The 17,529-nt window shown below is 41.7% G+C and overlaps 1 protein-coding gene across 4 annotated transcripts in view; it reads left to right on the top strand.

Annotated features, from left to right (window-relative positions):
• The window catches only part of LARGE1 (LARGE xylosyl- and glucuronyltransferase 1), a 626,458-nt gene that overhangs the window by 328,847 nt on the left and 280,082 nt on the right, over nucleotides 1-17,529 (top strand). For all 4 annotated transcript variants that reach the window (XM_064367950.1, XM_021669373.2, XM_021669372.2 and 1 more), the window contains one exon: nucleotides 14,622-14,793. In XM_064367950.1, coding sequence (XP_064224020.1) covers nucleotides 14,622-14,793 — 172 coding nt within the window. The remainder of the gene's footprint in view (nucleotides 1-14,621; nucleotides 14,794-17,529) is intronic.

The following is a 17,529-nucleotide window of genomic DNA, read 5'->3' as shown; positions in this document are numbered from 1 at the left end:
GCCACTTTTGTCTTTTCTGATTTTCCTTCCTGTCTCTGGGTACAATTAATTTTGCTATGTCCCAAGAATGTTGGTTAGAGTTTATATACAGCTTTCACTGCCTAATAATTGTGTGAGTATTTGAATCAGTTTCCAGAAATGATTAACGTTGTTGGAAAGAGGCAAATCTGATTTTTAGTCCCAGCTCCTGTAATTCTTTATAATTGGATGATATCCTTGATGTCTACATCATACACAGTAATAAAGGTTATTGTGTGAATTAAAAGATACTTGTAAATTGCTTTAGTATAGTGTTACATAGTAAGCATTCAGCAAATGTTATTGTTATTATAAATATGATAATATTCTCTCCCGTTTAATGGTGATCTTCTAAGAATAAGGAACATTTTTTATTTACTCCTCTTTCCTCAGGATCTAATACAAAATTTGGCACACACAGTGAATGTTTAGATAAATGAGTCACTTTTGGAATTAGGTAATTTTTTTTTGAAAGGTGATTTAGAGCATTAGGAATTCCTTTGATCAGTAGCCAAATCCCCAAGTAGAAGTAAAGGCATAATGGAATTATCTTGTACCGTGCACCGTCTTTTATAGTACTTTCTAAGGGTGACATTCTTCCCTTCTCCATTCTCATATATGATAAATTCTAAATCTAGACAGGTTAGACAGCCATCCTCACAATCTGGTTGCCTTGACAACCATCATATTAAACACTAAGGGCCTGTTGTTGCGGGGGGGTGAATGTCAATATAACCACAGTCTAAATCTTCTGAAGCAGGGCTTCAAGGTCAAGGTTGAAATATTTGAAATTGCACTAAGACCTTTGGTTAATGTTTGTTAGATGTATTACAAGAGCCGAGTGAAGCCGTCATCTTTTCAGGGTGACCAGTGAAGAGGTTCATTTTGGCTGTCAGCCAGAAGAATTCGGACTGCCATTGAGAAGGTTTTTCTTTTACTACACCAGGAGGCTTTTGCCTTCTGTGTGTGGTGAAAGCAAACAATTTTGAAACCAACCAGAAATTAATTAAGGGACATCTCTGAGTCATCATCCTCAACCCTCTTTGCCTGCTTTAAAGTTACTGTCCATGTATTTAAATTCACCTGCAAGGTAGATCTCCACAGCTGGGAACAGAGATTGTCACAGGCAAGGGTGTCAGCTACAAAGTGCTACAGAGCCCTCTGAAAGTGAAAAGCAAAGTGCCTCATTAATGCAGAGCAGTGTGAGGCTTCGTTAATTGCAGCTTATGTGGCTGCCCTTTTTAGATGGCTCCATGGGAAGACAGAGGTAAAAGTGGAAGAAGGAATGGTTGCAAGAGCGAGAAATTGCTCCCCAAATCTCCAGATGCACTTGGACAACAGAGAAATGTGTTTTCTGATTCAGATGCCTTTTGTTTAAATTCAGAAAGGCAGGAAATAACTGGTGGATTGGGCAGAGGCGAGGATCGGGAAGCAGGTTTTTGAGCTGTGTGTGCTTTTGCCCACTTCTCTGTTTTGTGGCTATTTCAATGTTGTATGATCCTAGAGGCTGGTGTTTCTTAACCTGTTTTTAAAAAGTATCACTCCCCGTCTCCTCTGTGCCTTTTTATACTTTTTATTTCCCTGATTAAACCTCTGACATGAGATTTTAATACCAAAGTAATCCATTGGAATACTTGATTTTTTTTTTTGGTCCCCTCAAGAACCAAGTTTTATGTCTGTTAAGAATGCATGCAGTAGAGTAAATTTATGGTAACAGAAACGAAGTCTTTTTTTCCACTTGCATTTAATAGCAGCATGATTATATCTATTCTTAGCACTTTGAACAGGAATTAAATATAATTAAATACACATGCACATATATAGTCATCTGTCTATATCTGTGGGTTCTGTATTCTTTGATTCAACCAAGACTTGACAGTATTCAGGGGAAAAGAATAGATGGTGGCACCTGAACTGAACATGTATGGATATTTGTTTTCTTTTCAGAAAACATATACTCTAAACCATACAGTGTAACAGCCATTTACATAGCCTTTACATTGCATTAGGTATTAATAAGTAATCTAGGGATGATTTAAAGTATATGAGAGGATATACCTAGGTTATATGCAAATACTACACTGTTTTATATCCGGGGACTTGTGTACCTAAGGATTTTGGTATCCTTGGTGATGCTGGAACCAATCCCCGACAGTTAGAAAGGGTGTATATACCCACACATATGTATCCATGTGCATACACGTGACTTTAAGCTAGAATTAGGGTCCAGTTTAACCAGTGTGTCTTGTCTCTAGGCCTTACTTTTGCATCTATGTCGCTGGTGATGTCCGTACATGTGAGCGTATTCACATACTTATGAAGACTGTAGATAGACAGGTTATGGCATACTCTGATAAAGCACCATGTAATCTAACTTAAAACTAGCACAATAGCACCAAAGCCACCTGGATGTCTTCACCATCCCATGCCTCAGCCTCCCTCACTCCCACTGCCTATCAGGGTAAACCACTACCCTGACAGCTGTAATCATCCTTTTTGAAATTATTTGTTATGACTTCCCAAACTGTGTTATTATTTCCTCAAAGAAATCATCTGGCACAGAGCTGTACACTTAGAAGTCTCTGAAGTGTTTGTTGAATGAATGAATGAATGAATGAATGAATGAAGAATAAAGAAAGCAGGTTCATCAGTATATCCCTGTCAGGAGCAGTGGTTCTAAGTGTTGTTGGTATAAATGCATTGTTTTACTTTTTTAAAACTATTCATTGAGTGCCTTCCATGTGTCAGACACTCTGCTAAGTATACATGCATAAATACATACTGTGCACTATAATAAGAAATGCAGCTTCTAAAAATATTAAGATCAGGCTACGCAGGAGCTAATGCAATTTTCTCCTCAGTGCATTGAAAAATCTATTAGTTAAGAAGGCAGCTATATTTCAGGAAATTAAACCACTGTAACAGTCCAGTTCACACATCAGAACTCCCAGTGCTTTGAAATGCTCCATTTCATAACATAAAGTACTGAGGGATGTTCAGGCAATCTATAAATGCTCCAGTGACCAATCCCCTGAAGCTTCACCAAGCTAAATAGAGGATGCTTCTTGCTCGGCAACGAGAGAGGCAGGGCTTTTGTGGCACTGAGATGAGGAGGGACATGTCTGTAGATTCACGATCACATTCCCTTGGTGCACTTTGCCTTTGTCATCATTCTGGAATTACTTAAGTTTGTAGAAGATGGTTTCTCAGTAGACCTCTGAATAATGCACATTTTAGGTGCAAGCCAGCTAATCTTTTTTTGGGCTAGGGTTGTGTGCTCTGAATAAATGTTCATTGATGCTTATGGGAGATTGCTGTCACTGACAAAGACCAGCTTCGAGGCTCTCACAAGGTGTCCTTCTAAGTTACTAATGTAAGAAGACGCAAAATATGTAATGCAGTTCTCCTGTTGATGCTGGTTACTAAGAATTTTGTTATAGCTGACATAGAGCTGCCTGTATTGAAACAGGACTTCTAAAATTAAAAAGAAGTACAGCCAAGAAGCCTTCTTGGCCTCACTGTCATAAACTACCTATGAGTTATAGAAATAGCTAAGGAACTCCTGATGTTACATCAACACTTTTATTAATATTTGAGAAAGGTCTTCTCTCCCTATAAATCCAACCAAGTGTCAGTTTCAGAGGGGCATTTAAGCTTGGGGCTATCTTATGACTTGTTTTTGAACAGTAAGTTGGTTGTTGATCCAGTATAAATGATTCAGCCAAGAAGATTTTGAGAAATAATGTTTTCTGTGTCTCCTAACTTGGTGTTTCTTAGAGTGTAATCTGTGGATGCCTGCTTTCAAATTACCCAGGGTGCTGGTTTAAAAAACCACAGATTTCCAGGCCCTACCACAGATCTAATGAATCTCTCTCAGTAGGATCCTGGGAATCTCTATTTTCACCAGGCTTCCTCCAAGGTTCTGATGCCTCTCAGCTGCCTTCTGTTAATCTTTCCTCTATAAATCATTAGAGTATATTCCAAAAATATAGATGAGATCATATCTCTTAGCTAATGAAACCCCTTTTGCTTTTCCCACTGTCTCTGGGATATTTTCCAGTGCTCTTTTGCGTGGCAGATGGTCTTGGTCCTCTCCAGCATTTGACCCTGTCCTACCTTTTCATATCCATCTCAATCATTTTCAACTCTTAAGCTTTTTCGTTAAATGTATCAGACTAGTTATTTCACACACACAAACACACACACACACACACACACGTTTATATCTTTGCCTTCATTCACCTATGATGCTTTTCTCCCACTATTTGAGAATCTCAATTTTCACCTCATTTTTCAAGACCAAATGTAAGGTTTATTTCCTCTGGATATCTCTATCTGATTGTTGTCCCTCCTTTCTTATCACTCCTCATTAATTGTCCTTCTACTGGACCACTGCTGTACACATCTCAACCAGCCAAGGGCTGAAAACACTAGGAAAAAAAAAACAAAACAGCTGATTGCATCTATATTGAACATGTACAGACTTTTTTCTTTTCATTCCCAAAACAATATAACTGTTTGCATAATTTTTGCATCTTGTTAGGTGTTATAAGTAACCTAGAGATGATTAAAGTATACAGGAGGATGTTTGTAGGTTATATGCAACCATGGCACCATTTTATATCAGAGACTTGAGCGTCTTTGGATTTTGATATCCAAGAGGGGTTCTGTAACCAGTACCCCACAGACTCCAAGAATGGTGGTATTTGAACTTTATCACAGTCCAGTTCATACCATTGTATAATTGTGGATGTGGTAGCCAGTTTCCAAGATGTCACCCAGTAATTCCCACCTCCTAGCATTCATTCAATCATGTGTGTAGTCCCTTCCCACATTGCATAAGCTTACCTGTATAATGGATAAGACATTGCAGGAATGACGCCATGTTGCTTCTGAGGCCAAGTCTTCAAGAATACCTTCCTTCCGCCCTGCTGTCTTTTGGACCGCTCGCTTTGGGGGAAGCCAGCCAGCATGTTGTAAAGACACTCAGGCAGCCTTCTGGAGTGGTCCATGTGGCAAAAACCTGAGCCTTCTTGTTGACAGCTGGCATCAACTGCCAGGCACATATGTGAGAGCCAGCACAGAATTAGATCCTGCAGCCCAGAGGAAGTATTCAGATGACTGCAACCTCATGAGGAATCCTAAGAACCACCCAGCGAATACACAACCAGATTCCTGACACACAGAAACCATTTGAGTTAATAAATAACTGTTGCTGTTTTAGGCTGCTGCATTTTGAGGTAACTTGTTGTGCAGTCATGGATACTGAATATCCACTAGACCATAGCCTCCTTGAGAGCATCAGCCATGTTTCTTTCATCATGGACCTGGTTCCTCGCTCTCTTCAGTACTTGCTGCCCCATATCAAGGTGTTCCATAAATGTTCCTTTAAATGATCTCAACTGAACTAAATAGGGGTTTCCCTGTGCTTCCAACGGTGAATACTCACAAGTGCAGATGACTTTTGTTGTTGTTGTTTGAGACAGAGTCTGGCTTTGTTGCTCAGGCTGGAGTGCAGTGGCTCGATCACGGCTCCTGCAACCTCTGCCTCCTGGGTTCAAGTGATTCTCCAGCCTCAGCCTACCAGTAGCTGGGATTACAGGCACCCACCACCACACCCAGTTAATTTTTGTGTTTTTAATAGAGACAGGGTTTCACCATGTTGGCCAGGCTGGTCTTGAACTCCTGACTTCAGATGATCTGCCCATCTTGGCCTCCTAAAGTGCTGGGATTACAGGTGTGCGACAGCAGATACCTTCAATAAATGTGAATATTGTCTTTTGTGCTAATGATGATCAGTCATAATATCAACAGTTAACAATAGCCAGTGCTTATATATAGCACCAGAATTCTCACAATCCCATGGAGTACGTGCTGTAAATAGCCCCATTTTACAGATGAAAACTGAGGTACATAGAGGTTTAACTGCCGGCTCAGAATAACCCACATAGTGAATGATGGAGCCAGGATTCAAACCCAGACAGTCAGTCTCCAGATTGTGTTGTTAACCATTTTATTTTATTTTTATTATTTATTTTTTTGAGACAAGTTCTCACTCTGTCACCCAGGCTGGAGTGCAGTGACGCAGTCTCGGCTTACTGCAACCTCCACCTCCTGGTCTCAAGTGATTATCCTGCCTTAGCCTCCCAAGTAGCTGGAATTACAGGCATGCACCACTATGCCTGGTTAATTTTTGCATTTTTTAGTATTGATGGGGTTGTACCATGTTGGTCAGACTGGTCTCGAACTCCTGACCTCTAGTGATCCACCCACCTTGGCCACCCAAAGTGCTGGGATTACAGGCCAGTATCGTTAACCATTTTAAACACTCAAATTGAGCCCTTATGTGGCAAGCATTATGCTAGGTTACTTGGTTCTCCTACCTCATCGAACGCTTCTCCAAACCTCATGCAACGTGTTATTTTATGGGTGGGGAGATTGAGACTTAGCAAGGTGACCTTGCCACGCTGTTTGTGCTGGAGTCAGGATTTGGAATTGAGCCAGCCAGACTCCAAAGCTCATTTCACAGTCTTCTTCCAAGGCACCCACCAATGTCTCTGTCCCAGCATCTCGAGCCCCGCCCCACTTCTATTCCTTAACAATTATACTCTGAACATAGAGGTTGGTTGCCAAGACAACCACTCAGAAACAACATGAAAGGCAAATGACTTTTCAAACATTCTGCAGCTGGGATGACTTCTTTTTTTTAATTTTTAAAAATATGTCAAGGTGATTTGTAGTCTACAGCAAAATATTAATGTGGATAAGAAATCTACTTTGAGCAAAAAATATTTTCACTGTGGTAGAGGAGAGTTTACAGATTACAAATATAGTAGTGCCTTAGGAAGGAAGCAAGATATGCTTTCACCCTTTTTACAGGTGAGAAGATTAAGTCCTGCAGAAATTTGGAAGGCAGGAATGCCCAGCTTTACAGACGTTGTACCTAGTTGTCTGAAAAACTGCTTGGAGAATAAAGATGTGTCTGGATGGAGGCAGAGTTTCAGTCCTGATCCTATAGTAAATCAGAATAGTGAAGAGCACGTCTGAATAGGCCAGGGTCACTGGAAAAGGAGGAGAAGAGAGAAACACATCATTCCAGAGTAGAGTATCTACGGCTAGGGGAATGAAGGTTGAGTTAAGGAAAAGGAACCTCAAACTTTGAGAACTAAGATAGTAATATACAACCTTAGGCTTCTTAGGAGGGGTTTAAATAGGTTAGCCCATATAAAGGTCTTGCCACAGTGCCTGACACCCAGTATGGGCTGGGTATATTTTCTTTATTTCCTTCCCTTCCTCCTTTTCTTTCTCTCTTTCTCTCTTTCTCTTATTCTCTTTTCTCTTTTCTCTCCCCCCCCTTTCTCTTTCTCTCTCTTCCTATCTCTTCCTTTCCTTTGTCCCTTCCTCCTTTTCTTTTTTCGAGACAAAGTCTTGCTCTTGTGCTCCAGGCTGGAGTGCAGTGGCGCACAATTTTAGCTCAGTGCAACGTTCACCTCCCAGGTTCAAGCGATTCTTCTGCCTCAGCCTCCGGAGTAGCGGAGATTACAGGCATCCACCACCACACCTGGCTAATTTTTGTATTTAGAGTAGATACAGGGTTTTGCCATGTTGGCCATGCTGGTCTCGAACTCCTGACCTCAGGTGATCCGCCTGCCTCGAAAGTGTTGGGATTACAGGCATGAGTCACACGCCTGGCCCGTGCTAGGCATATTTTCTATTGTTACCTTTACTGAGGTATCTCAGTAACTCCTGGAAATCCATACCTTGAAGAAGTTAGCATCATTCCTTGACAAACCAGCCTCTTTTTCTTTCTGTTAGCTATCAAAGGTCAGAAATGTGTGGTCACCCTTGAGACATGGCTTTCCTCCGTCCCATGTGTTGTGGGAAGTCACCTTTAGAGGTGTGTCCACTCTCCAGCCCTCTGCCTCCATCCTCATACTGCTAATCTGGTCAACTTTTCTGTGGACCACCTGGCATCAGATGTACCCTAGAATCATTTGCCCCACCTCATAGATGCTCCCCTTTGGGTCTACCTGGTAATTGGCAGCTTCATCAGAAAGGCAAATTTCCCTTTGAGAGCATCTCTCACCCCCCACTTTACAGAAAACCCTTAAAACCTGGGGTTGCCTATGCTCCCTTTAGGTAAGTGAATTAGGTGCTAATCTTGGGCATGACTGCAGTTTTGCTGATTGAAGTTTAAACCATGCCGCTTAGAATTATTAACAGGCATTGCAAGGATAATAATCTGCCCATTAAAATAAACTAACTCTCATTTTTATTATCGTTTTAATTACATGCCTTTGGCATGTTTATAATGATGAAGAACATGGTAGGATATTGCTCTGCCAGTTGTTGTCTTCTCTACTCTGTGGGGTGCCCCCCTGGTTTCCTCAGCCTTCTTTCGAAGGTGCTCTTCTCTCCATTGACCCCATGATGTAAAAAGTCCCTGGTTGGACTGAAGTTTGTTGCGGCGTAGAAATGAGATTAATATCAGTGGGGAGAGCATCAAGACACTGCCCCCAAAGGTTGCATGGCTAATCACTTCCACACGCTTTTCCTCCTCCTCAAATCCAGAGTGTGCTGTCCAGTTTTAGACATCTACCAGAGGGAGGGACTCTGCCTTTTCCAGATTGCAGTCTGTGATTTTGTTATTTTTTTTTATAGAAACATAGGACAAGGTGATAAGTGACTTACTACCCCTGACAAAACCATCTGCATTCTTGACTTCCCCTTTACTTTCTTTGTTTTTTATTTATATTTATTTTTTGAGATGGACTTTTGCTCTGTTGCTCAGGCTCGAGTGCAATGGCTCAATCTCGGCTCACTGCAACCTCCACCTCTCGGGCTCAAGTGATTCTCCTGCCTTAGTCTCCCAAGTAGCTGGGATTCCAGGCGCTTGCCAACACGCCCAGCTATTTTTTTTTTTTTTTTTTTTTTGTATTTTTAGTAGAGACAGGGTTTCATCATGTTAGCCGGGATGGTCTCAATCTCCTGACCTTGTGATCTGCCCACCTCAGCCTCCCAAAGTGCTGAGATTACAGGCATGAGCCATAGCACCCAGCCTATTTTCAAAGATACCCAAATTTGCTGCTTTTATCTTGCCTCAAATTCCGAGTCATCTGAACTTTGGTACTGCTGACAGGCATTCACCGAGAGGAGAAGTGGGCTTAGCAGAGACCTGTTGCTTGCCCAAAATGAGGCCAGATGCTATGCATCCTCCTGTGAATACTATAACATGGTAGGTCTCCGTTTTCCAGGTGACAAAACTAAGACTCAAGGCGGCTATGTGAGTTACCTGAGGTCACACAGCTCATTAACAGTGGAACCAATTCTGTAGCCCAGGCTTCGAGGCTCAACAAACTGATCCTCTTCATTATGCTTTATTGACCCTGGATTTCAGCAGTCATGAACACTTCTGCTCCTAGGTGAGGAAAATGTCAGAGGAAAATGAACTCAGGCCTGGTTGACTCCATAGTCATGCACATTCATTAAACCATTTTTGAACAATTACTGTGTTGTTACTACAGTAAAAAAGACATTGTCCCTGCCTCAAGGAGTTTCAGTCAAGTGCAGGAGAGGGGCATGGAAAATTGAACCCAGCATGATAGCATGCTGTGCTAGAGGAAGGGAAACAGCTTGCTTCTTGCTTTGGGAGCCCCTGATCCAGCCTGGAGCAGTGTGGGGTGGTGGTGGCTGGGAGGCAGTGATTTCTGAGTTGAGACTTGGAGGAGGAGAGAGTGGACAGAGGTGGGGGAAGAGTATGCTAGATGTGATGCCATCCCTAAGAGGGTGAGCCATTTGTAATAAATGTACCTGCTTCTTATCACACGTTCTTTCTCCCCAAATTCCTTACTTTTCCACCTTTTCCTGGGGCTTGCTTTCTGAATACACATCCCAATGCCTCCTTTATGACTAATTGAACACTTGGACTTAATTGATTATGTATTAAGTTGGGAACTTGGAGCGACTTTCAGGACTGGACTCACGTTGAGATTAATTTATTCCCATAGTCTTTCTGTTTTGCAGTGTATCTGAGTGCCTCACATGTGTGTTAAAATAAAACAGAGAGTCAGGGCAATCTAATTAGACATCACTCTGATGTTCAGTCTTCACCCAGCTCTCCTGCTTTGATGGTAACCAAAATAGATGAATAAGTTAATCAAAGGTCTGATTAAATAGCACAGCTTTGCAGCATCGACTGATGATTGCCAAGCTTCAGTTCAGGCAGACAGTTAGAGGAGAGAGGAAACTGAGCTGAGGTCCAAAGGCCAGGGCTTTCATGAGGAAGGTGTTGATAAAGCACACGGGAGGGAATTCCTCACTGAGTCCTCGGGTCTTACGGCGATGTCACCTCGGGAAGCTCACTCCAAAGGAAGAAAAATGTAGTTTGGGGAAAGAACACAAACCTTCCCCTGGAAAATTCTGACTCTTGGAGCTTTGCGTCTTGCTTGCTGTGGGATTGTAGACAAATCGCCTGCCTTCCTATGCCTACCTGCCATCCATCCGTCCATCCATCCATCTGTTCCAGATGCGTATTTTTGTACCTATTATAGACAAGGCACTGTGCTTTGATCTTGTTGTTTATTTAATTTGTGCTTGTGTTAGCAGTATGACTCTGCTGGTTCTGTGGGGTTTTTCTGTCTAGATCCTCTCTTGCCTTAACCCTCACTTTATGCTCCATGAGGCTGATGCATAAAGCATCTCTAATCTTACTTTCACTCTGGCTCCTGTTCAGGTTGACTGGAGGGCTGCCCTCCCAGGAGACTGGTAGGCAGGAGGATAGTGAGGTTGAGATGTGTTTTCCTGTTCCTGGCTTATGGGTTGCCACAGGTAGGCTGTGTCCCTCTGCTGAATGTCACTGCTTCAGCCAGGTGGCCTTACTCATACAGCGATTATCTCTGAATTCCAGCATCTGCTGGCCTAGGCCATTCTGGCCTTGGGATAGTAACAGCACCGAGAACTCTTCTCCTCCTCGAGTAACTGCACATTTCTTGTTACTGCCTCTAATTCTGCATACACTTTGATTTAAAAGTCCTTTTACTAAATCTTCCTTAGATTCCCCAGGAGAGTGTGCTGTTTCTACCCACACCCTGCCTGATAGGATGAAGTAAGTGTAGCAGCATGGATGGAGCTGGAGACTGTTATCCCCAGTGAACCGACTCAGAAGCAGAACATCAAGTATCACATGTTCTCACTTAGAGGTTGAAGCACAATGGGCACAAGTGGATACAAAGTTGGAAATAGTAGACACTGAGGTCTCCAAAAGAAGGGAGGGTGAGAGCTGGGTGGGGGTCGAAAAACTACGTGCTGGATACAATGTTCAACATTCAGGTTTGATCTTGTTGATCAAATTTTACCCGGTGCATTTAATTTGTCCTTGTGTTAAGAGTATGATTCTGCTGGTTGTGTAAGGGTTTTCCTTCTAGAAAGGAGGAAAAAGGGGGAAGGAAAGGAGGAAAGGTAGAAGGCCATTCTCCGCCGTTACACAATATACTCATGTAACAAATACACGTGTGCACCCTCTGCATCTAAAATTAAATAATTAAAAAAGGAAGTCATGACCTTTTAAACGGCAGAAACTCAGAAAAGCTGAGCAAACCCGTCCAAGGTGACATGGCGACTCATTGATAATACTAGAATCTAAATCCAGGCCTGTCTGACTCTACAACGCAGGGTTTTTTGCTCTCCTCCATCACAGAGACCCTTACCTTCAGCATGAAGCACTGAAAGAGGCATTGATATCTAATACTTGGAATAATGTAGAGGGATCAGGAAGAAGGGTGGGAGCTTATTGCTGTGTATATTTTGTGTACCAAACCCTTGAGTCCTTTAATATCTTTTAATTTTTATACCACCGTGTGAAGTAGTCATCATCTGTATTTATCCAACTTTTAAAAATGAGCAGCTATGGCCGGGCATGGTGGCTCACATCCATAATCTCAGCACTTGAGGCCAAGGCAGGCAGATCACGAGGTCAGGAGTTCGAGACCAGCCTGTCCAATATGGTAATACCCATCTCTATTAAATATATAAAAATTAGCCAGGTGTGGTGGCATGCGCCTGTAGTCCCAGCTACTCTAGAGGCTGAGGCAGAATAATCACTTGATCTCAGGAGGCAGAGGTTGCAGTGAGCTGAGATTGCCCCACTGTACTCCAGCCTGGGCGACAGAGCGAGACTCCATCACACACACACACAAAAAAAAGAGCAAGTGCTACTAAAAGAAAAATTAGCCAGGCACAGTGGCTCACACCTGTAATCGCAGCACATTGGGAGGCCAAGGCAGGTAGATCACAAGGTCAGGAGTTTGAGACAAGGCCGACTACATGGTGAAACTTCATCTCTACTAAAAATTCAAAGATTAGCGGGACGTGGTGGTGCATGCCTGTAATCCCAGCTACTCAGGAGGCTCAGGAAATAAACTTGGTTGAACCTGAGAGGCAGAGGTTGTAGTGAGCCAAGATCGCGCCATTGCACTCCAGCCTGGGCGACAGAGTGAGACTCCATCTCAAAAACAATGAAAAAAGAGAAAAGAAGAACTAAGCAACCACATTTCTTTTTTCCAAACATCACGATCTGGTGATGGTGGGAATACAGGGACACAGGAGGCCGATTTAGGGAAGCAATGAGACAGGTTCCCCATGCTAAGTCAGGTGACTCATTCCAACTCTGAACCCCACTCCATTGTACAGGTAAAGAAACTGAGGCTTAGAGAGATCAAAAGCTCTGTGTGGGGCTAAAGCCCAGATTTGAACTCCTGTCCTTTTTCCCATCCTCCATGATACCTGGGTGCAAGGTGACAGGGACTCAGACATAGAATTAGGGATTCTTTTTCTGGAAACTGGCGCATGGTGTAATAGGTCAGTACATCATTGTTTTTGTTTTGTTTTGTTTTGTTTTTTTTCTGGTCAAAATTCTGCTTATCTGAGCAAAGGACCATTGCAAAACTAAGAATACAGAGTAACTAAACAATATTGTCAAATAAACTATGAAGATGACAGCATTGTATGGAGTGGGTTCCAGAGATGGAATGGGTCACCTGAGTTAGCACAGGGTCTCACAGCTTTCCTAAATCAACTTCCTGCGCACCTGTTTCCCACCATCACCAGATCATGATGTGTCTGACAAAAAAAATGTAATTGCTTGATTTTTCTTTTACTAGCTGTTGCTCATTTTTAAAAGTTGGAAAGCATAGATCAGTTAAGTATACATATATGTGTATATATACACATAAATGTGTGTGTGTGTGTAAATATATAAGAGGAGGGGAAGAGAGATTCTCATCCACAATTACTATTAGTCATTTGATGTCTTGCTGCTATTTTTTCTTTCTCTACATAAATTTGGGTGAATGTGTTTTATTTGGTTTGATTACACATAGTTGTTTTTAAGTAAAAGCAATTTTAAAGCTTGCTTTTTTTCCCTTTCAGCATCATATTCAGGTTTTTAGAAATTATTTCTTAAACTACATTGTTTTAAACAATTACATAGTATGCAATCCGACAACAAGAGTATCATGTTTGAATTAATTGTTCCATTTTGGGACTTTTTGATGGCTACTCTTTGGTAACATGGTGATAAACATCTTTGGGAATAAAACTATGGTGTTTTTGTTTTTAAATACATATTTTTTTTAAGAACGTATCCTTAACATGGTATTGTAAGAACAAAGGAGATGTATATTTTTTGGAATCCTGATAAGGTGGCCATATTCCCCATTTAAAGGGTTCTATTAGAAGTGTTACTCTCTTGAAAATAAGAAGTGTGCTTTGGTTCACAGGGAAACTTCCGATAGCAGTTAGGTTGGGGCCTCTGCTCATGATATCTTCATAAATGATTGTGCATATGTGAGAGCTTTCATGACACTGGTACTTTTATTTTTATCCTTGCCTTTGGACACAAAATGGCACCCGTGCGTGTGCCTCGCTGATGACTGCGCATTTGCAAGCCATTGATTGTTCCATTATCTTTCAGTGCTCCGTGGGTGGTTCATTTCCGTCCTATATGTGTGTCCTCTGTTGCTGTCAGGTAAAGAGTGTTGGGTTGATTATGACTAGGTCCTCCTTGTGGGTTTATCTGAGAATAAAGAAAAGGCAGCAGTACTAAACTGTTCAATTACAGTTTTGAAAGAATAAATAAGCATAAACATTAACAATACCATTGCTTACTAATCTCAAATGATGCATAAATGGAATATGATTTGAAGAAATATACATACATAGGAACAATTAGATGCTGGTTGCAAAAGTATATATAGTGGGATTCAGTTTTTTGACTCTAATGTTTTCGCATATCCTTTTTTACTCCAATGGACCTATTAAATTTCTATAATAGCAAAAGTTTTTTTTTTTTAACTTTCAACATACAGGATTTGCAGTAGTATTTCATAACTATTACTTTTCCTCTCCCTTAATTCAGATACATTTTCCTCCAAAAAGCTTCGCATGTCAAAACGCAAATTTCATAAATCTTAAAACAAAAAACTCATCATTTATTCAACGGATTTTTATAGGATACCTTTTGTGTGCTAGGCACTATTATGTTTAAGCAAAGAATTAATGTGGTGATTTTTCTTTCTCCAACTCCCTCTCTGCCCTCTTCTGTCTAGTCTGAAGTTTCCTGGATCCCCAATAAACATTACTCTGGGATTTACGGTCTGATGAAGCTTGTCCTGACCAAGACTCTTCCTGCCAATCTGGAGAGAGTCATCGTCCTTGATACGGATATCACCTTTGCCACTGACATTGCAGAGCTGTGGGCTGTGTTCCACAAGTTCAAAGGTAATGGTAGCCCATTTTTTTTTTCCTGATATTTTTGTAGGAATTAGCATGCCAAGAATAGTGGTTCATTCTTTAAAAAAGGTGAGGTCACCTGGAATGAGGTCGTGCTAACGCAGTGGGTAAGGAATTACAGATCTGGTGGAATACCAACTCTGCTTGGATTTGAAAAATATTAGAGTAAAACAGAAATTTGTTTGCATTTGTTTAGTAAATGAGAAGATGTTTTTAGCAGAGAAATATCAAATGTGTGTATTTCGTATGCAGATAACGGAGTGTTCACATACTTGTGAGGGGACGTGTGTTTGTTGGTTTTCTTTTTATCGAAGGATGGTCTAATTGCCAAGAAAGCCTGTGAGGTGGTAGAGATGAGTATTGATTCTAGAGATTTTAAAAATGTTCTTATGGCTTTTGCTTTCATTAACGTGGTTTATCATTTTAAGGAGATGTATGTGTTTGGCTTTACAAGACATTCTTTCTAGTCTGGTGGGTTTCTTTATAGCTATTATTGTAACTCCTATCACGGCCTCAAGGTAGATGAGAGTACCTAGTGGGAAATTGTGAGCTCAGTAGGTATATTAACTGTGGCATGGATGTGTGAGAGAAGTGACGGGTTAGTGCAGATCTTGGGCTATTATATTTTATTACCCCTCGCCCAGATGTCGTTTTAAAAATTGCATTATTTTTAAAATTCTTCTATACTGGATGAGTACAATGATAAAGAATTTCAATAGTGAAATTTTCACGTCTTGTTTTTTTCTCTTTTTTTAATTGCAACACTGGCCTTTTCTGTGTTTAAAATCCCTTCTGCCTTTCCTCTTAGCTTCATATCCTGTGAAAGTGAAATGCTTCTTAATGATTTTAAGTCACAGCATTTTCATAAGTCACAGGATAGTCCTGTTGGTTTCTATTTCTATTCATGAGCAGAGGGTGAGTTTCCTTGCCTGCCCCGGTCACTCCCTGCTTCCATCTCAGGGCTTCTGAGCTCTGGGCTAATTGAAGAAAGTCTTCAGCAAATCATGGGAATAGCACTCTGATCCCCGGGACTCTTTGCCTTATTGGGATCAAATATTACTCGTGTCAATAATGACCCTAATAAAGATATTATTTAGTACAACTGAGTATGTCAAAGCTCTCTAATCTTCATAGAATGTGTGGACGTGTCCTTTTGTTTCATAAAGAAACGGAAGCTTAGAGAGATGCAGGCTTCTCTCAGAGTTGAGATCAGAGTGCCTGTGTCTTGGCTTCCATCCGCTGCTCTTTTCAAGTTCCCATATCATGTCTGCTTGTTTTCCTCTTCCCGATCACAGTGAACGCACGAGGGGGTAGTTTTTCTATAATTACATGGTGTTTTATTCAAATTTTTATGCTGATGTTGAGTGATGCATTTCTTCAGCCGGTGTTTATTGCATCCCTGCTGGGTGTCGGGCAGTACAGCTGGCTATGCAAATAAAGGGATGAGTAATGAGGGGACAGTGAGAGTTGTCACCTCTCCTAGAGGGGTTACAGAAGGGAGCTGGGAAGGTGTCACAGAGAAGCTGGTAATTGTGCTGTCTCATTGGGTGAGAATGGTGGTCGTATGCACTAGGCTCCCACATTCTCCTTTGGGAATAAAGGCCTTATTACCCCAGCTGCTGGGAGCAGCACCTGCAGAGGGGGCTGTCAGGCATCAGCCCTTTTTGCAGTTGCCTCAGTTGAAGGGAGTGGCCATGCCTGTGGCCACACCCCTTACAGGGCCCCCCCACATCATGAAATGGCTGATGAACATGGCATCCTGCAGGATCGTCTGCAGCACTGGGAGACTGCCTCACAGGCTGATTTCCCTCTCTGCCCAGGCCTGCTTACTGCTCTTCCCTTTCATAGGTGCTGCTCTCAAGAGCTCTCCCTAATAAACCTCTTGTATGCTGACTTCCATCTCAGAGACTTTTTCCAAAGAAGCTCAACCACATCATATATTTAGAGCTATAAGTCTCCGTTGGCTAAGTATAACCACCAAAGTTGCCAGAACAGGTCATGAGAAATTGTAGCGCTGTAGCTAGGAAATCACGTTTATTCTCTTGCAGCTTGCAGTGGCTATAGTGCTAGTGGGGCTCTGTAGCCAGTAACAACAACATGAATAATCGTGGTTATTTTAAATACGCTGATATCATCTGTGGAAGGGAAGGCACCGGAGCTCTTGCTGCTCCAATAGCTGGCCCAAGGACTTGACTTGGAGAACTCTCAGATTCAAGGCAGTTCCTGGGGCTGAGCAGGGTATATGGGCCAAGGTCAGGACAGGGACAAGGAAAATCTGAATGTAAGGAGCTGAGTTAATGGGCTGCATTTTATTTGTTCATTTTTTTTATTGGTTTATTTCTAGCATTTGTTAGGCCCCCACTGTGAACAGGAATACATTAGATGCTGCTGTTACCTAAAGCTGTCGAGAACACAGCACCTGCCTTCAAGGAACTCAGAAACAAGGCAGAGTGCATTGCATTTTTATCTCTCACCAACAATGGAATACAAAACATCAGAGGTTTTCCCATGCCCACCCTAATTTTCTGGGAAAAAAAGAGATGAGAAGAAAATAAGGAAGCTCATCTCTTCTCCATATGTCACTATTTTGTATCACTTTTGTATGTGTGTGATTTTTTTTTCTAAACTGAATTATTAGAAGCCAGGTCGTGGAATAGGAAGAAAGCCTAATGTTAGGACAGGCCCATAAATGTAGATGTTCTGATCCTAGAGGGGGTGTCCTTG

This window comes from Aotus nancymaae, unplaced genomic scaffold (assembly GCF_030222135.1).
Source record: "Aotus nancymaae isolate 86718 unplaced genomic scaffold, 86718_ANA_hifiasm-v0.15.2.pri h1tg000076l, whole genome shotgun sequence".
Lineage (NCBI taxonomy): Eukaryota > Metazoa > Chordata > Mammalia > Primates > Aotidae > Aotus > Aotus nancymaae.
Note: the sequence above shows the minus strand (reverse complement) of the source record. Positions and strands in the feature narration are given on the sequence as shown.